The sequence below is a fragment of the Entelurus aequoreus genome, linkage group LG07, assembly GCF_033978785.1.
Source record: "Entelurus aequoreus isolate RoL-2023_Sb linkage group LG07, RoL_Eaeq_v1.1, whole genome shotgun sequence".
NCBI classification, from domain to species: domain Eukaryota; kingdom Metazoa; phylum Chordata; class Actinopteri; order Syngnathiformes; family Syngnathidae; genus Entelurus; species Entelurus aequoreus.
In genome coordinates, this window is record NC_084737.1 from 2,517,520 (window position 1) to 2,538,973 (window position 21,454).

The window sequence follows — 21,454 nt, forward strand, 5'->3', positions numbered from 1 at the left end:
CCTTGAGTAACTTTATAAACAAAACAAATTAAACAGATCAAAATACACATATAAGATATATGAAGTACATTTCATTTTTTTTAATTCCACTTTACCTAAAAAATCTTATTGGTACTGAATTCTACATTGCAAAAACTGAAACCTAAGTAAGATGAAATATGTGAAATAAGGTGATATTTGCTTATTTTCTGTCTGACAAGATCATTCTTCTCACTAAGCAGATTTGATGTTAGAGTGTTTTACTTGTTTGAAGTGTTTTGGTCCTAAATGATCTCAGTAAGATATTACAGCTTGTTGCTGAGATTTGATGAGCTATATTGAGTAAAACATGCTTGAAACTAGAATATCAACTGTTGCAAAGCTGTGTCATCAACACTCACAAGTATAAAACTACTTTTTTAAAGTCATCATTTCTTATTTCAAGCATGAAAAAAAAAAATCATGACTTTGACACAATTGTGTCTCATAATTAAAACAGCCAAAGGGACTTTGCTGTTTTATTTTCAATGAAACAATAGAAAATAGGTACTCATATAGTAGTACACTTGTTATTAGTGAGATTATACTTTTTTTTTAAGGTATTCTTGGGTTCATTGAGGTTAGCTCATTTTACTTGTTTTGGAAAGTCTTGACCAGCCACATTTTCTTGTTCTATTGGCAGATAATTTTGCTTAGTTCAAATAAAATAGCCCTCATTTTTTCTTGTTTTTAAACACGGACTTTTTGCAATGTAACAAAGGAAACGGATGTATTTATTTATTATTCAAGGTGTTTTAGTGTGATTATCAGTCTGGCTTGAATATTTTGATTTTTTTTTAAAGTTATTTTAGCACAATTATTAGTCTGGCTACTCCTCTGGTGGCCTATAATAACAAAATAACGTATATGCTGGTGAAAATATTGCCGCGTGTTTGTACCCTGGCATTGGCTGGTAGTCCCAGTGTGATGGTGGGCAGGGTGGAAGGACTCTGGATGGTGAAGTTAGCCAGCGTGCCGTCTCTGAGCAGCAGCTTCTGTGCCTGGAAATGCCAAAGATGGAGTTACTTGTCCGGATAAAAAAATATTATACACTAGGGCTGCAACAACTAATCGATTAAATCGATTAAAATCGATTATACAAATAGTTGCCGATTAATTTAGTCATCGATTCGTTGGATCTATGCTATGCGCATGCGCAGAAGCTTTTTAAAAAAAAAAAAAAAAATTTTTTTTTTTTTTTTTTTTTTTTTTTTAAATAAACCTTAATTTATAAACTGCAACATGTACAAACAGCTGAGAAACAATAATCAAAATAAGTATGGTGCCAGTATGCTGTTTTTTTTTTCAATAAAATACTGGAAAGGATAGAAATGTAGTTTGTCTCTTTTATTATTAATCGATTAATCGAAACAACAATTGACAGATTAATCGATTATCAAATTAATCGTTAGTTGCAGCCCTACTATACACCCAAATGTCATACTCCTAAAAGTTAATAGAGAGCTCTGAACATGAACCTAATGAGATGTTGTAGCTTTAAACCTCATGAATAGCATAAAGCACACAGCAGGTGTGAAACCGGTTGCTATGTTTTTAGACTTGTTTGTGATTAAATCAATTATGTATGAAGAGCCGACGGGCTAGTGTGCCGCTGCATTAAACATTTCATTACTCATGAGCGTCAGGAGTCGGGACACAATCCATGCACATGAGGCGAGTGTTCCTAAAATATGTGCTTCTTTGAAACGCTTTGCTTTTCCCACCCCTCACATCAAAAAAACTGGTTTCCTGGAAGATGTGAATGTGAATTATGAATGTGAATTAAACAGCAAAAAATGCACACCCAATGCATGTAATACACAATACATGCACATTTTTATGGAAAGTAAAATTCTCTACTAAAATGCATCTCAAGTAGGGATGTCCGATAATGGCTTTTTGCCGATATCCGATATGCCGATATTGTCCAACTCTTTAATTACCGATACCGATATCAACCGATACCGATATCAACCAATATATACAGTCGTGGAATTAACACATTATTATGCCTAATTTGGACAACCAGGTATGGTGAAGATAAGGTACTTTTTAAAAAAATGAATCAAATAAAATAAGATCAATAAATTAAAAACATTTTCTTGAATAAAAAAGAAAGTAAAACAATATAAAAACAGTTACATAGAAACTAGTAATTAATGAAAATGTGTAAAATTAACTGTTAAAGGTTAGTACTATTAGTGGAGCACGCACAATCATGTGTGCTTACGGACTGTATCCCTTGCAGACTGTATTGATATATATTGATATATCATGTAGGAAGCAGAATATTAATAACAGAAAGAAACAACCCTTTTGTGTGAATGAGTGTAAATGGGGGAGGGAGGTTTTTTGGGTTGGTGCACTAATTGTAAGTGTATCTTGTGTTTTTTATGTGGATTTAATAAAAAAAAAAAAAAAAATAAAAAAAAACGATACTGATAATAACAAACCGATACCGATAATTTCCGATATTACATTTTAACGCAGATATCGGCCGATAATATCGGCAGGCCGATATTATCGGACATCTCTAATGTTGACACAAAAGCTGCCATGCAGGCTGTTTTTTTATTTCTTTTGTGTTTGTTTATTTTAATTTTTTTTGCCATTTCTCGAGAAAAAAAAAGACAAAAAATCTATGTTACAATGAATTATTGCTTAAAAAATTTCACAAAAATATTGCATATATTGTGTGGTTGCCATATAAAAACATCAAAGTTTTCTTTGACAAAAGAGCATAAAACAAACAAAATAATAGTTCAAACGTGATTACTCAAAAATATTAAAGAATTAAAATCAATGGTGTCCTGCATTATTGATCTTTTAAGGCTCTAATTACTAAATACTGCATATTTCAGTTTTACTATAAAAAACAAAGTTGTCTTTGACAGAAAAGGCATAAATAAAACCTGTTGTTTTTTTTTTACTTGATATCAACCTGAAGTTGATATATAGATATACTGTAAAAAAACAATAATAATTAGGGATGTCCGATAATGGCTTTTTGCCGATATCCGATATTCCGATATTGTCCAACTCTTTAATTACCGATACCGATATCAACCGATACCGATATCAACCGATATATGCAGTCCTGGAATTAACACATTATTATGCCTAATTTGGACAACCATGTATGGTGAAGATAAGGTACTTTTTTTTAAAATTAGTAAAATAGGATAAATAAATTAAAAACATTTTCTTCAATAAAAAAGAAAGTAAAACAATATAAAAACAGTTACATAGAAACTAGTAATTAATGAAAATTTGTCAAATTAAGTGTTAAAGGTTAGTACTATTAGTGGAGCAGCAGCACGCACAATCATGTGTGCTTACGGACTGTATCCCTTGCAGACTGTATTGATATATATTGATATATAATGTAGGAAGCAGAATATTAATAACAGAAAGAAACAACCCTTTTGTGTGAATGAGTGTAAATGGGGGAGGGAGGTTTTTTGGGTTGGTGCACTAATTGTAAGTGTATCTTGTGTTTTTTTATGTGGATTTAATTTAAAAAAATAATAATAAAAAAAAACAAAAAAAAAACGATACCGATAATAAAAAAAACGATACCGATAATTTCCAATATTACATTTTAAAGCATTTATCGGCCGATAATATCGGCAGGCCGATATTATCGGACATCTCTAATGTTGACACAAAAGCTGCCATGCAGGCTGTTTTTTTATTTCTTTTGTGTTTGTTTATTTTAATTTTTTTTGCCATTTCTCGAGAAAAAAAAAGACAAAAAATCTATGTTACAATGAATTATTACTTTAAAACATTCACAAAAATATTGCATATATTGTGTGGTTGCCATATAAAAACATCAAAGTTTTATTTGACAAAAGAGCATAAAAACGTAAAATGGACAGATATATCTGAAGTTGATCTTGTAATTTAAGTGTGACAAGTTAAAAACAAACTAATAAAAATGTATCACTTTATGAGTGGGGGACCTTTTGGATCCCAAATATATTTAGTAGGATTTTATTTAACTTTTCACTGTGATTACTCAAAAATATTACAGAATTAAAATCAATGGTGTCCTGCATTATTGATCTCTAATTACTAAATACTGCATATTTCAGTTTTACTATAAAAAACAAAGTTGTCTTTGACAGAAAAGGCATAAAACCTGTTTTTTTTTTACTTGATATCAACCTGAAGTTGATATATAGATATACTGTAAAAAAAACAATAATAATTAGGGATGTCCGATAATGGCTTTTTGCCGATATCCGATATTCCGATATTGTCCAACTCTTTAATTACCGATACCGATATCAACCGATATATACAGTCGTGGAATTAACACATTATTATGTCTAATTTGGACAACCAGGTATGGTGAAGATAAGGTACTTTTTAAAAAAATTAGTAAAATAAGATAAATAAATTAAAAACATTTTCTTGAATAAAAAAGAAAGTAAAACAATATAAAAACAGTTACATAGAAACTAGTAATGAATGAAAATGTGTAAAATTAAGTGTTAAAGGTTAGTATTATTAGTGGAGCAGCAGCACCCAAAGTCCCGACTTAAACGTGTGGACAATGCTGAAGAAACAAGTCCATGTCAGAAAAGCAACACATTTAGCTGAACCGCACCAATTTAGTGGTCAAGTGGTCAAGCAGAAGCTTGTGGATGGCTACCAAAAGCGCCTTATTGCAGGTCAACTTGCCAAGGAAGCAAATATTAACATTGCTGTATGTATACTTTTGACCCATTTTTCAGTAGAGCCATAATGAATTCATAAAAGAAGCAAACTTCATGAATGTTTTTTGTGAGCAACAAGTATGTGCTCCAATCTCTACATCACAAACAAATAAGAGTTGTAGAAATGATTGTAAAGTCAAGACAGCCATGACATGATGTTCTTTACTTTTGACCAGGACTGAATGAAGGCTTCCTAAGTTGTGGAGTATGTTCACCTCATGCGAGAGTCCGCCTGCAGATGGCAGCAGCCCGTTTTCATTGGGAAAAGTGTCATTAGGCGAGCTGCAGCCTGAGGCTGGAGTGCTGCTGCTGCTGGGTGAGGAGTCTACTGGGACAGGAGGGAGGGAATTAGTCCAAATGTATTAGAAATATTCACATATAGCAGTAATTGAGGCGTGCGTTACCCAGTGTATCAGGTACTCTGTGTCTGACAGTGGGCGGGGCGCTCTCTTTGCGGGTGAGCGGGCTCTTTCGGGTGTTGAGATGCTTCTTGAGCTTGTGCTTGACTTTCAGATTGGGCTCAGACGCTGACAAAGTCAACAATAGGGAGGTGAGTTGCAGTATGTTTGACTTCAGTGATATTGTTGTGTCTTAAAGGCCTACTGAAATGATTTTTTTTTTCAAACGGGAATAGCAGATCCATTCTATGTGTCATACTTGATCATTTCGCGATATTGCCATATTTTTGCTGAAAGGATTTAGTAGAGAACATCGACGATAAAGTTCGCAACTTTTGCTCGCTGATAAAAAAAAAAGCCTTGCCTGTAGCGGAAGTAGCGTGACGTCACAGGAGCTAGTATTCCTCACAATTCCCCGTTGTTTACAATGGAGCGAGAGACATTCGGACCGAGAAAGCGACGATTACCCCATTAATTTGAGCGAGGTTGAAAGATTTGTGGATGAGGAACGTGAGAGTGAAGGACTAGAGTGCAGTGCAGGACGTATCTTTTTCCGCTCTGACCGTAACTTAGGTACAAGCTGGCTCATTGGATTCCACACTCTCTCCTTTTTCTATTGTAGATCACAGATTTGTATTTTAAACCACCTCGGATACTATATCCTCTTGAAATGGACATTCAAAGTGACTGAACATGTAAATACACGATTAATAATATTCAGCTTTGAGAAGCTAAAAAAAAAAGAAGCTAACCTAGCTACGTAGCCAACGTGATAGCATAGCAGTCTCAAATGCAGATACAAACTACATTTTAAAAAAACCCTGACTGGATGGATAGACAGAAGATCAAAAATACTATTAAACCATGAACATGTAAATACACGATTAATAATATTCAGCTTGGCGAAGCTAAAAAAAATAGAAGCTAACCTAGCAACGTAGCCAACGTGATAGCATAGCAGTCTCAAATGCAAATACAAACTAAATAAAAAAAAAACCCTGACTGGATGGATAGACAGAAGATCAAAAATACTATTAAACCATGAACATGTAAATACACGATTAATAATATTCAGCTTTTCGAAGCTAAAAAAATAGAAGCTAACCTAGCTACGTAGCCAACGTGATAGCATAGCAGTCTCAAATGCAGATAGAAACTCAATTTTAAAAAAACCCTGACTGGATGGATAGACAGAAGATCAAACATACTATTAAACCATGAACATGTAAATACACGGTTAATAATATTCAGCTTGGCGAAGCTAAAAAAACAGAAGCTAACTTAGATGCGGCGGCGGGCTTACTCACTGTAGTGCGTCTGCTATCCTGCTCAAAACACAACACAACCTCCTGGTTGTGTTGCTGCAGCCAACCGCTAATACACCGATCGCACCTACAACTTTCTTCTTTGCAGTCTCCATTGTCCATTAAACAAATTGCAAAAGATTCACCAACACAGATGTCCAGAATACTGTGGAATTTTGTCGAAGAAAACAGAGGTATTTGAATTGGGTCCAAACACTTCCCTTGCCCTCGTGACGTCACGCGCATACGTCATCATACATAGACGTTTTCAAGCGGAAGTTTCCTGGGAAGTTTCAAATGTCACTTTATAAGTTAACCCGGCCGTATTGGCATGTGTTGGCTACTGAAAGCCACTACTAGCGACCACGCAGTCTGATAGTTTATATATCAATGATGAAATCTTAACATTGCAACACATGCCAATACGGCCGGGTTAACTTATAAAGTGACATTTTAAACTTCCCGGGAAATATCCGTCTGAAAACGTCTATGTATGATGACGTATGCGTGTGACGTCACTAGCTAAACAGAAGTATTGGTACCCCATTGTATCCAAAACAAACAGCTCTGTTTTCATCTCAAAATTCCACAGTATTCTGGACATCTGTGTTGGTGAATCTTTTGCAATTTGTTTAATGAACAATGAAGACTGCAAAGAAGAAAGTTGCAGGGGGGATCGGTGTATTAGCGGCTGGCTGCAGCAACACAACCAGGAGGACTTTGACTTGGATAGCAGACGCGCTATCCGACGCCGACCGCATCTATGATCGGGTGAAGTCCTTCGTCGCGCCGTCGATCGCTGGAACGCAGGTGAGCACGGGTGTTGATGAGCAGATGAGGGCTGGCTGGCGTAGGTGGATAGCTAATGTTTTTAGCATAGCTCTGTGAGGTCCCGTTGCTAAGTTAGCTTCAATGGCGTCGTTAGCAACAGCATTGTTAAGCTTCGCCAGGCTGGAAATTATTAACCGTGTAGTTACATGTCCATGGTTTAATAGTATTGTTGATCTTCTGTCTATCCTTCCAGTCATGGGTTTATTTATTTTGTTTCTATCTGCAGTTGCTATCACGTTAGCTCAGTAGCTAAAGTGCTTCGCCGATGTATTGTCGTGGAGATAAAAGTCACCGTGAATGTCCATTTCGCGTTCTCGACTCTCATTTTCAAGAGGATATAGTATCCCAGGTGGTTTAAAATACAAATCCGTGATCCACAATAGAAAAAGGAGAGAGTGTGGAATCCAATGAGCCAGCTTGTACCTAAGTTACGGTCAGAGCGAAAAAAGATACGTCCTGCACTGCACTCTAGTCCTTCACTCTCACATTCCTCATCCACGAATCTTTCATCCTGGCTCAAATTAATGGGGTAATCGTCGCTTTCTCGGTTTGAATCGCTCTCGCTGCTGGTGTAAACAATGTGGAAATGTGAGGAGCCTTTCAACCTGTGACGTCACGCTACTTCCGGTACAGGCAAGGCTTTTTTTATCTGCGAACTTTATCGTCGATGTTCTCTACTAAATCCTTTCAGCAAAAATATGGCAATATCGCGAAATGATCAAGTATGACACATAGAATGGATCTGCTATCCCCGTTTAAATTAAAAAAAAATTCATTTCAGTAGGCCTTTACACAGAATGCAAGAGTCTTCTGAAATGTTACCTGCCCGGCGTAGTGGCGTTCTTTCTGAGCCCTCAGAGGAAGGCTGTGACGGAGAGGAGACCAGAGGTTGGGACGGAACATTCGGGTCTGGGCCCAGTTTTCTGTGAGAACACACAAAATTAACATTTGATGCGAGCAATATGAGGAGCTCTGGATATCAAACATTAAGATGGGTCAAACGATATTGTGACGCTGTGTCCCGGAGGGGTGTAACGGTACGTGTATTTGGATTGAACCGTTTCGGTACGGGGGGTTCGGTTCGGTACGGAGGTGTACCGAACGAGTTTCCACACGAACATTTAAAGTAGCCGCCTAAGCTAAAGTCTTAACAAGTCTTAACCACCCACACAACCATCTGATTGGTTACATACAGAGCGGTAACAGCCAATCAGAAGTGCGTATTCAGAGCGCATGCAGTCAGTTCTTAGTTTAGCAGGTAATCATCAGGCAGCGGACTCTCCCCAAATGATAATAAACACCTCCCAGTCAACTACTAGTAACATCACTATGAGCTTCAGCTCGCTCGCAGTCCTGGCTTGATGTGAAGGCTAATTCGCTCATTTTGCGGTGTGTGTGCGTGTGTGTTACGGACAGCAAAGCCCTGTCTGTCTGTTATTTCACTTTACCCTTTTCTGTGTTGATTGAGCTGTGTTGAAGCAGCAAAAAAGGACATTATGTTAAATGAAGAGTTTCTGTCTCTGATAGTTGATATAATAATGTAAGTGCATCATTAAGCCTGCATGAACTCCATGGTGTTCAGGGATGAATAGTCTCTCCTATTGCTATTGTACTATTTTGTCAGCTATAGTTACATTAATCATTAGTAATGGAGCAGCCTAGTTTTGAATGGCAGGGTCCCTGCTATCACATGTTGATCAAAATTAGGGATGTCCGATAATGGCTTTTTGCCGATATCCGATATTACGATATTGTCCAACTCTTTAATTACCGATACCGATATCAACCGATATATGCAGTTGTGGAATTAACACATTATTATGTCTAATTTGGACAACCAGGTATGGTGAAGATAAGGTACTTTTAAAAAAAAATTATAAAATAAAATAAGATAAATAAATTAAAAACATTTTCTTGAATAAAAAAGAAAGTAAAACAATATAAAAACAGTTACATAGAAACTAGTAATGAATGAAAATGAGTAACATTAACTGTTAAAGGTTAGTACTATTAGTGGAGCAGCAGCACGCACAATCATGTGTGCTTACGGACTGTATTCCTTGCAGACTGTATTGATATATATTGATATATAATGTAGGAAGCAGAATATTAATAACAGAAAGAAACAACCCTTTTGTGTGAATGAGGAGGGAGGTTTTTTGGGTTGGTGCACTAATTGTAAGTGTATCTTGTGTTTTTTATGTGGATTTAATTTAAAAAAATACATAAATAAATAAATAAATTTAAAAAACCGATACCGATAATAAAAAAACCGATACCAATAATTTCCGATATTACATTTTAACGCATTTAGGGCCGATATTATCGGACATCCTTAATAAAAATATAACATTTACATAATTAAAAATCAACTCGAGGCTTCCCAAATGCTGTAATAAATGAAGCATGATGAGTTGACTTGAAACTGTTTAATGTTGCACTTTTTATATGTAGAAGAAAAGTTTTGTCATTTTATTTAATCTGAGCAACAACTTGAGGCAGTTTAATGTTGATTAACGTGGGCAGAATTATTATAGTGTTCCCAATGTTAAAAGGAGAAAGCCATTGTTTACAAATTTGGTAAATAAATGCGTTAAAATGTAATATCGGAAATTATTGGTATCGTTTTTTTTATTATCTGTATCGTTTTTTTTTTTATTTTTTATTAAATCAACATAAAAAAACACAAGATACACTTACAATTAGTGCACCAACCCAAAAAACCTCCCTCCCCCCATTTCTTTCTGTTATTAATATTCTGCTTCCTACATTATATATCAATATATATCAATACAGTCTGCAAGGGATACAGTCCGTAAGCACACATGATTGTGCGTGCTGCTACTCCACTAATAGTACTAACCTTTAACACTTCATTTTACTCATTTTCATTCATTACTAGTTTCTATGTAACTGTTTTTATATTGTTTTACTTTCTTTTATATTCAAGAAAATGTTTTTAATTTAGTTATCTTATTTTATTATTATTTTTAAAAAGTACCTTATCTTCACCATACATGGTTGTCCAAATTAGGCATAATAATGTGTTAATTCCACGATTGTATGTATCGGTTGATATCGGTATCTGTAATTAAAGAGGTGGACAATATCGGAATATCGGATATCGGCAAAAAGCCATTATCGGACATCCCTATAAATAACCAAAAAATGTATATTTTGTTGTTTTCTTACTGTACCGAAAATGAACCGAACCGTGACCTCTAAACCGAGGTACGTACCGAACCGAAATGTTTGTGTACCGTTACACCCCTCGTGTCCCGCCATACCTTGACGTGTGTGTCACTTTAAGAAAAGAAAAAAAAACACGTAATGGAAATGAGGAAAAGGAACACATGTGGGATGATTTTAATGCCAAATAAGGCAACTGTTCTTTTCCTGTTCACTATTTAGCTCACCGTTCATATTCCTTTCTGCACAGCCATTTGTTGGGGGGGGGGGGAACTTTTGTGTTTGCCTACTATTCATTTTATTTTCAGGTCAAATGCAGGGATTTTTTTATTTTTAATCCAGTTGACTGCGCCATTATGAAACACCAACACAATATTGGTGCAGTGCCAATACAGCCGGTGAGTGTGCCACACACTCGCTGAAGTAAGGAAGAACTACAGATGGGAATTAGCGTTTAGCTCCTGTAAATCTGGGGCAGCCATTGATGCTTTATGAAAAGTATGTCGTGGACATTTAGACTTAGAGCGGCAGGAAGTAACCCTCCACAATAAAAGTCTTTGCATGTTTTCAATGGATATTTTAAATATGGGTTACACTTCCTTTTTACTGTCATTCAAATTTGAACTTTACAGTACAGATAAGAACGAAATGTCATTGCATGAGCTCATGGTAGTGCGGGATAAAAAAGCAATAAATAAGATATAAATAAATAGATGACTGTACAGATAAATATATTGCACTTTTGCATATGCATCCACGTTTATGGATGTATGTTATATTGTCTTTATATCTATATCATATACACCGTGCACAAACTCATAAAATAATGTTTACATTGTCATCATTAGTGTAGAGTCTGAGCAAATAACTAACTGTATCCATCATAAAAAAAACTGTTTAAAAATTGCACATTAAAATGGTCAAAGGTAAAAATGCTCACATATCAAATAAAATTTTATTGTACAGTATTTTGTATATTGTGTTGTATATTGTACAGGATTGCTTATTATTTTTATTGGATAGTAGTCTGTTTATTTCAATTCTTATTTTGTATATGTATTACTTCTTGTGTAATTTGTTTTTATCCCATATTTGTTTCCACTACCGCACTTTAAAGTCCTTAATCTTGTCATATGCAAATATAATGACAATAAAGTCCATTCTATTATATTCTATTCTAAAAAAATATGTTAAAATATATATAAATGTTACAAATTATAATAATACAAGTATTACTACTACTACTAATACTATTACTAATAATAACAATTATTATTATTATTACTATTATCTAGAGATGTCCGATAATATCGGCCGATATATGCGTTAAAATGTAATATCGGAAATTATCGGTATCGGTTTTTTTTATTATCAGTATCGTTTTTTTTTTTTTTTTTTTTTTTTTTTTAAAATTAAATCAACATAAAAAACACAAGATACACTTACAATTAGTGCACCAACCCAAAAAAACCTCTCTCCCCCATTCACACTCATTCACACAAAAGGGTTGTTTCTTTCTGTTATTAATATTCTGCTTCCTACATTATATATCAATATATATCAATACAGTCGGCAAGGGATACAGTCCGTAAGCACACATGATTGTGCGTGCTGCTGCTCCACTAATAGTACTAACCTTTAACTGTTCATTTTACTCATTTTCATTCATTACTAGTTTCTATGTAACTGTTTTTATATTGTTTTACTTTCTTTTTTATTCAAGAAAATGTTTTTAATTTATTTACCTTATTTTATTTTATTAATTTTTTTTAAAAGTACCTTATCTTCACCATACCTGGTTGTCCAAATTAGGCATAATAATGTGTTAATTCCACGACTGCATATATCGGTTGATATCGGTATCGGTAATTAAAGAGTTGGACAATATCGGAATATCGGATATCGGCAAAAAGCCATTATCGGACATCCCTACTATTATCATTTTATTAGAGAAGTTGCAAAGATCCTGACACAACCTCCTTGGCGGAGGTAATCCTACAGATTCTCAAACTGTGGTATGCTAGCTCTATCTAGTGGTACGCCAAAGAATTACCTCATTAAATACTCAAAGGCGTAAAATTGACAGTGTAAATATTACATTTACTTGTTGAATAAAACCTCCGCCTTGTTTTGAATGACTACTTATGCCTACTATGCTAACGCTGTGTTGTAATTTTGGTCGTTTTGGTGGTACTTGGAGAGCCAAGTGTTTTCTGAGGTGGTATTTGGTGAATAAAGTTTGAGAAGCGTTGCTATAGAGCCGTGATTGTCAAACTGTGGTATGCGGGCTACGTCTATTTAATCAAGAGTCACTTGATTAAATATTTAAACACAGTGATACTGTTCAAAGTGTGTGTACTGTTACATTGGCCTAGAACAGGGGTCACCAACGTGGTGCCCGCGGGCACCAGGTAGCCCGTAAGGACCAGATGAGTAGCCCGCTGGCCTGTTCTAAAAATAGCTCAAATAGCAGCACTTACCAGTGAGCTGCCTCGATTTTTTACATTTTATTTATTTACTAGCAAGCTGGTCTCGCTTTGCTCGACATTTTTCTAAGAGAGACAAAACTCAAATAGAATTTGAAAATCCAAGAAAATATTTTAAAGACTTGGTCTTCTTTTGTTTAAATAAATGCATTCATTGTTTTACTTTGCTTCTTATAACTTTCAGAAAGACAATTTTAGAGAAAAAATACAACCTTAAAAATGATTTTAGGATTTTTAAACACATATACCTTTTTTACCTTTTAAATTCCTTCCTCTTCTTTCCTGACAATTTAAATCAATGTTCAAGTAATTTTTTTTTTTTATTGTAAAGAATAATAAATACATTTTCATTTAATTCTTTATTTTAGCTTCAGTTTTTTCGACGAAGAGTATTTGTGAAATATTTCTTCAAACTTATTATGATTAAAATTCAAATAAAATATTCTGGCAAATCTAGAAAATCTGTAGAATCAAATTTAAATGTTATTTCAAAGTCTTTTGAATTTCTTTTAAAATTTTTGTTCTGGAAAATCTAGAAGAAATAATGATTTGTCTTTGTTAGAAATATAGCTTGGTCTAATTTGTTATATATTCTAACAAAGTGTAGACTGGATTTTAACCTATTTAAAACATGTCATCAAAATTCTAAAATTAATCTTAATCAGGAAAAATTACTAATGATGTTCCATAAATTATTTTTAAATTTTTTCAAAAAGATTCGAATTAGCTAGTTTTTCTCTTCTTTTTCTCTGTTGAATTTTGAATTTTGAAGAGTCGAAATTGAAGATAAACTATGTTTCAAAATTTAATTGTCATTTTTTTCGTGTTTTCTCCTCTTTTAAACCGTTCAATTGAGTGTAAATATCATTAATTATTAATAATAACATAGAGTTAAAAGTAAATTGAGCAAATTGGCTATTTCTGGCAATTTATTGAAGTGTGTATCAAACTGGTAGCCCTTCACATTAATCACTACCCAAGAAGTAGCTCTTGCTTTCAAAAAGGTTGCTGACCCCTGGTCTAGAATATTAAACATATAGTACAGGCCAAAAGTTTGGACACACCTTCTCATTCAATGCTTTTTCTTTATTTCCATGACTATTTACGTTGTAGATTGTCACATCAAAACTATGAATGAACACATGTGGTTGACAAAAAAACGGCGAAATAACCGAGAACATGTTTTATATTTTAGTTTCTTCGTCGATGAGCTTCAAGCACACCTGTGAAGTGAAAACCGTTTCAGGTGACTACCTCTTGAAGCTCATGGAGAGAATGCCAGGAGTGTGCGAAAATGTAATCAGAGCAAAGGGTGGCTATTTTGAAGGAACTAGAATATAAAACAAGTTTTCAGTCTTGATGTGACAATCTACAACAGTGGTTCTTAACCTGGGTTGGATGGAACCCTAGGGGTTCGGTGAGTCGGGCTCAGGGGTTCGGCGGAGGTCGAGACACACCTGAATCATCGTGTAAATAAAAACTTTTCCCTATCGGCGTATTACGGATACGGCAACAGCTGACCGGTTGGCAGGTGTGTCATTTGTTGTGAGTTTATGCACTGTGTTCAGGGTTTCCCACACATTCATTTATTTGTGGCGGCCCGCCACGAAAGAATTACATCCGCCACAAATTAAAAAAAAATTAAAAAAAACATTTATTTTTTTTATTTTTATTTTTATTTTATTTTTTTATTTATTTATGTATTTATTTTTTTGTCCTCTCCAGCTTCTCAGGCAAATCATATAGTTGATGTAGATGCCCATATCGGCTGTTCACATTTACTTTACAAAAGAGAAGAGTAGGATACTTCTCTTGTTGCCTTATTTGTATTTGACCACTACTGTTTTCTGTTTATTTGTTACTGACTGTGGCAGGACACCTCTGCCTCTGTTTCACTTTATGTTGCTGGTAAATAATATGGTTGTAGTAGTAGGCTAAAGTTAAATTATTTGGTATGCACTAATTAAAGGGGCAGAGCTTTAAGAGACATTTTAGCTTTTATATTTTATAAGATATATTTGTTGTAAGAACCACAATTAATAAATATATTTCAGTGAATAACTTATTGTTCAAATCTGTATATAAATATGTACATAAAGTGTTGTAATTATATTGTAAAATGGATGGATGGATGGACGTTTAAAACAAAACTGTTATTATTAATTAGTAAGTATACATTTTTTTAGCCTTTTTAGAGAAAATCAAATCATTGTAGTAAATTATGCAAATTACTCGATGATGTCATGGTGACCACGCCCATAGCCACGCCCCCACCGCCACAGGTATCTTGGCAGTTTATGGGAAACACTGGTGTTGGTTTTGTTGTTTGAACAAGGTGATGTTCATGCACGCTTCATTTTGTGCACCAGTAATAAAACATGGTAACACTTTAGTATGGGGAAAATATTCACCATTAATTAGTTGCTTATTAACATGCAAATTAGTAAGATATTGGCTCTTAACTAGTCATTATTAAGTACTTATTAATGCCTTATTCAGCATGGCCTTATTATAACCCTAACCCTCTAACCCTCTAACCCTAACCAAATAACTCTAAATTAAATATTTGATACTTAGAATATGTTCCCCATACTAAAGTGTCACCAAAAAACATATAACTTTGTCTTGAATTTGAAAGACAAACAACATTTTATTTTTCACTAAAGAAGGGTTGGGTGAATGCGCATATGAAACTGGTGGGGTTCGGGACCTCCAACAAGGTTAAGAACCACTGATCTACAATGTAAAGCAGGGGTCACCAACCTTTTTGAAAGCAAGAGCTACTTCTTGGGTAGTGATTAATGCGAAGGGCTACCAGTTTGATACACACTTAAATAAATTGCCAGAAATAGCCAATTTGCTCAATTTACCTTTAACTCTATGTTATTATTAATAATTAATGATATTTACACTTAATTGAACGGTTTAAAAGAGGAGAAAACACGAAAAAAATGACAATTAAATTTTGAAAAATAGTTTATTTTCAATTTCGACTCTTTAAAATTCAAAATTCAACCGAAAAAAAAGAAGAGAAAAACTAGCTAATTCGAATCTTTTTGAAAAAATTAAAAAAATAATTTATAGAACATCATTAGTATTTTTTTCTGATTAAGATTAATTTTAGAATTTTGATGACATGTTTTAAATAAGTTAAAATCCAATCTGCACTTTGTTAGAATATATAACAAATTGGACCAAGCTATATTTCTAACAAAGACAAATCATTATTTCTTCTATATTTTCCAGAACAAAAATTTTAAAAGAAATTCAAAAGACTTTGAAATAAGATTTAAATTTGATGCTACAGATTTTCTAGATTTGTTTTTATATAGTTTTATATAAACTATAAAAACTTGAAACAGAATAATTTTTTCGAATTTTAATCATAATAAGTTTGAAGAAATATTTCACAAATATTCTTTGTCGAAAAAACACAAGCTAAAATGAAGAATTAAATTAAAATGTATTTATTATTGTTTACAATAAAAAAAAAAAATTTACTTGAACATCGATTTAAATTGTCAGGAAAGAAGAGGAAGGAATTAAAAAGGTAAAAAGGTATATGTGTTTAAAAATCCTAAAATCATTTTTTAAGGTTGTATTTTTTCTCTAAAATTGTCTTTCTGAAAGTTATAAGAAGCAAAGTAAAAAAAATAATGAATGTATTTAAACAAGTGAAGACCAAGTCTTTAAAATATTTTCTTGGATTTTCAAATTCTATTTGAGTTTTGTCTCTCTTAGAATTAAAAATGCCGGGCAAAGCGAGACCAGCTTGCTAGTAAATAAATACAATTTAAAAAATAGAGGCAGCTCACTGGTAAGTGCTGCTATTTGAGCTATTTTTAGAACAGGCCGGCGGGCTACTCATCTGGTCCTTACGGGCTACCTGGTGCCCGCGGGCACCGCGTTGGTGACCCCTGATGTAAAGAGTCATGAAAATAAAGAAAACATTGCATTGACTGAGAAGGTGTGTCCAAACTTTTGGCCTGTACTGTACTTGTGTAAATAAAACCTCCGCCTACTACACTACTGTATTTTATTATTGGTCATTTTGTGTTTTCTGAGGTGGTTCTTGGTCAAAAATGTTGTGCTAAAGAGCACTGGGAGTAAAATCAGACAAAATGTATTTGAGTTGCTGTAAAAAATTTTTTAAAAAAGGAGCATTATCAAGATTGAAGTTAGATTTCTTCATCTCTTCATAGCACCTGCTGAAGAAAACCAGAATTGAATTGTCCGTTAGGGAAGCATCTTGCATCACCTGTATGCCACTGGCGTTACAGCCAAAGGGTTGGAGCTGGTTCTTTCCAGCGCCGCCTGCTTCTGCTTCTTCAAGATGACCTGCTGGAGCTTCTGTTTCACCAGTGAACTGGCCACTGCACCTGGCCAGCCAAAGCATTACCAAAACACGTCAGTTTTCACAGGTTCAACAGTTAAACGTCCAACTGCTCTGTCTGCGCTCAACGAGGTGACAGAAGGTGCTGCGAAGGTTCAAGTCAATATTGACCCAATGACTTGTGCGTGTATTCAGAGCTATATTTAGCCCTCACTGTTGCAGCGCTGCTCTATTTATCTCCATTATCAAAGCAAACAGAGGGAAAAAAAACGGCCAATAAAAAGACGACGGAGGTCCTGCTCGGCCAGGAAAGGTTACTATACCAGGGGTCGGCAACCTTTACCACTCAAAGAGCCATTTTGGCAAGTTTCACAAATTAAAGAAAGTAATGGGAGCCACAAAAAAAATTTTAAAATGAAAAACACCACATACAAAGCTTTAATGCTTTGTGCTATGTTAACCAGGGGTCTCCGACACACTTTAATGTGGAAATTTGATGTTAGTGCAGCCCGCAAGTTTTGAATGAATAACGCTTGATAGCGTCATACTTGCCAACCCTCTCATTTTTCCCGGGAGACTCCCGAATATCAGAGCGTGATGACACTGCATTTGGCGCCCTCTACAGTCTGCCCTAACAGTGTACCTGCTCGACCACACGTAGAATGCAATTTCAGCTTGCTCACGTAAGTGACAGCAAGGCGTACTACCTCAGCAGCCACACATCTTACACTGACGGTACCAATACCCAGAATCCCATGCAGCCCTAACTCTTCCGCTCAACCAACGCACGGAGAGGGGGCGGGGGAGTTGATGTGTGGGGGGATTTGGTGGTAGCGGGGGTGTATAATGTAGACCGGAAGAGTTAGGGCTGCATGGGATTCTGGGTAATGGTTGTGTTGTGTTTATGTTGTGTTACGGTGGGATGTTCTCCAGAAATGTGTTTTTCATTCTTTTTTGGTGTGGGTTCACAGTGTGGCGCATATTTGTAACGTAACAATGTTAAAGTTGTTTGATACGGCTACCGTCAGTGTAAGCTGTGTGGCTGATGAGTAAGTATGCTTTGCTGTCTCCTGTGTGTGCAAGTAATAACAACATGCAACATGTGGCTGGACTGGCACGCTGTATGTAAATGCTATAGAGGACAATTACTGCAGTGCAATTAGGGCACGCCTCTTATTTAGTAATTAGAGTGTAAATAGGATTATTTTTTCCCTGGGAGTAATCTATGAGAGACACTGAGATCCATAAGTCTCCTGGGAAAATCGGGGGGGGGGTCGGCATGTATGTAGCTGAGCCGCATCAGAGTGGTCAAAGAGCCGCATGCGGCTCCGGAGCCGCGGGTTGCCGACCCCTGTACTATACTGTAAGGCAGGAGTGTGTCGTGAGATACAGTCCGCTGTGCCGTGGGAGATGATCTCGTTTCACCTATTTAGGCTGAATATATTTTGTGCAAAGCAGTAATTATAGTCTGCAAATGATAAATACCGTAATTTCCGGACTATAAGCCGCTACTTTTCCCCCTCGTTCTGGTCCCTGCGGCTTATACAAGGGTGCGGCTTATACAAGGGTGCGGCTTATATACGGCCTGTTCTTCTCCGGCACCGACGAAGAGGATTTCGGTGGTTTTAGTACGCAGGAGGAAGACGATGACACAATGATTATAGACTGACTTAGGCTGGTTATTTTGGTAACGTACAGGCGAGCACTTTGTATTACTTTGCAGCGTTGTATTATTTGTACTCTGCACGAATGCTGTTCGCCATGTCAAAGATGTGAACGTTTGATTGAATGATTGAAAGATTTATTGTTAATAAATGGGACGCTCATCTCTGTCCCGACAATCCCCTCCGTGGTAGCAGGAACCCCTATATCAGGGGTCACCAACCTTTTTGAAACCAGGAGCTACTTCTTGGGTAGTGATTAATGCGAAGGGCTACCAGTTTGATACACACTTAAATAAATGGCCAGAAATAGCCAATTTGCTCAATTTACCTTTAACTCTATGTTATTATTAATAATTAATGATATTTACACTTAATTGAACGGTTTAAAAGAGGAGAAAACACGAAACAAATGACAATTACATTTTGAAACATAGTTTATCTTCAATTTCGACTCTTTAAAATTCAAAATTCTACCGAAAAAAAAGAAGAGAAAAACTAGCTAATTCGAATCTTTTTGAAAAAATTTAAAAAATAATTTATGGAACATCATTAGTCATTTTTCCTGATTAAGATTCATTTTAGAATTTTGATGACATGTTTTAAATAGGTTAAAATCCAATCTATACTTTGTTAGAATATATAACAAATCATTATTTCTTCTAGATTTTACAGAACAAAAATTTTAAAAGAAATTCAAAAGACTTTGAAATAAGATTTAAATTTGATTCTACAGATTTTCTAGATTTGCCAGAATAATTTTTTTGAATTTTAATCATAATAAGTTTCAAGAAATATTTCACAAATATTCTTCATCGAAAAAACAGAAGCTAAAATGAAGAATTAAATTAAAATTGATGTATTATTCTTCACAATAAAAAAAATTGACTTGAACATTGATTTAAATTGTCAGGAAAGAAGAGGAAGGAATTTAAAAGGTAAAAAGGTATATGTGTTTAAAAATCCTAAAATCATTTTTAAGGTTGTATTTTTTCTCTAAAATTGTCTTTCTGAAAGTTATAAGAAGCAAAGTAAAAAAATTAATGAATTTATTTAAACAAGTGAAGACCAAGTCTTTAAAATATTTTCCTGGATTTTCAAATTCTATTTGAGTTTTGTCTCTCTTAGAATTAAAAATGTCGGGCAAAGCGAGACCAGCTTGCTAGTAAATAAATAACATTTAAAAAATAGAGGCAGCTCACTGGTAAGTGCTGCTATTTGAGCTATTTTTAGAACAGGCCAGCGGGCTACTCATCTGGTCCTTACGGGCTACCTGGTGCCCGCGGGCACCGCGTTGGTGACCCCTGCCCTATATACTACGCTAATTACACATCAAAACCCTGCGGCTTATAGTCGGGTGCGGCTTATATATGGAGCAATCTGTATTTTCCGCATTACTGTATCGGTCTGTTGTGGTGAAGAAGGAGCTGAGCCGGAAGGCAAAGCTCTCAATCTACCGGTCGATCTACGTTCCCATCCTCACCTATGGTCATGAGCTTTGGGTTATGACCGAAAGGACAAGATCACGGGTACAAGCGGCCCAAATGAGTTTCCTCCGCCGGGTGGCGGGTCTCTCCCTTAGAGATAGGGTGAGAAGCTCTGTCATCCGGGAGGAGCTCAAAGTAAAGTCGCTGCTCCTCCACATGGAGAGGAGCCAGATGAGGTGGTTCGGGCATCTGGTCAGGATGCCACCCGAACGCCTCCCTAGGGAGGTGTTTAGGGCACGTCCGACTCTCACACTACTATGTTAGATCCACTATGGACTGGACTCTCACACTATTATGTTAGATCCACTATGGACTGGACTCTCACACTATTATGTTAGATCCACTATGGACTGGACTCTCACTATTATGTTAGATCCACTATGGACTGGACTCTCACACTATTATGTTAGATCCACTATGGACTGGACTCTCACTATTATGTTAGATCCACTATGGACTGGACTCTCACACTATTATGTTAGATCCACTATGGACTGGACTCTCACTATTATGTTAGATCCACTATGGACTGGACTCTCACACTATTATGTTAGATCCACTATGGACTGAACTCTCACACTATTATGTTAGATCCACTATGGACTGGACTCTCACTATTATGTTAGATCCACTATGGACTGGACTCTCACACTATTATGTTAGATCCACTATGGACTGGACTCTCACTATTATGTTAGATCCACTATGGACTGGACTTTCACACTATTATGTTAGATCCACTATGGACTGGACTCTCACTATTATGTTAGATCCACTATGGACTGGACTCTCACTATTATGTTAGATCCACTATGGACTGGACTCTCACACTATTATGTTAGATCCACTATGGACTGGACTTTCACACTATTATGTTAGATCCACTATGGACTGGACTCTCACTATTGTGTTAGATCCACTATGGACTGGACTCTCTCACTATTATGTTAGATCCACTATGGACTGGACTTTCACACTATTATGTTAGATCCACTATGGACTGGACTCTCTCACTATTATGTT

General features: G+C 35.5%; 1 protein-coding gene across 8 annotated transcripts in view; it reads right to left on the bottom strand.

The window, feature by feature from the left end:
* The window catches only part of LOC133653267 (histone deacetylase 7-like), a 306,865-nt gene that overhangs the window by 70,880 nt on the left and 214,531 nt on the right, over window positions 1-21,454 (bottom strand). For 7 of the 8 annotated variants that reach the window (XM_062052360.1, XM_062052359.1, XM_062052358.1 and 4 more), the window contains 5 exons: window positions 17,209-17,329; window positions 8,098-8,198; window positions 5,147-5,269; window positions 4,958-5,070; window positions 918-1,019 (listed from right to left, as the gene is read on the bottom strand). In XM_062052360.1, coding sequence (XP_061908344.1) covers window positions 918-1,019; window positions 4,958-5,070; window positions 5,147-5,269; window positions 8,098-8,198; window positions 17,209-17,329 — 560 coding nt within the window. The remainder of the gene's footprint in view (window positions 1-917; window positions 1,020-4,957; window positions 5,071-5,146; window positions 5,270-8,097; window positions 8,199-17,208; window positions 17,330-21,454) is intronic. The other variant, XM_062052354.1, reaches the window with a different exon arrangement.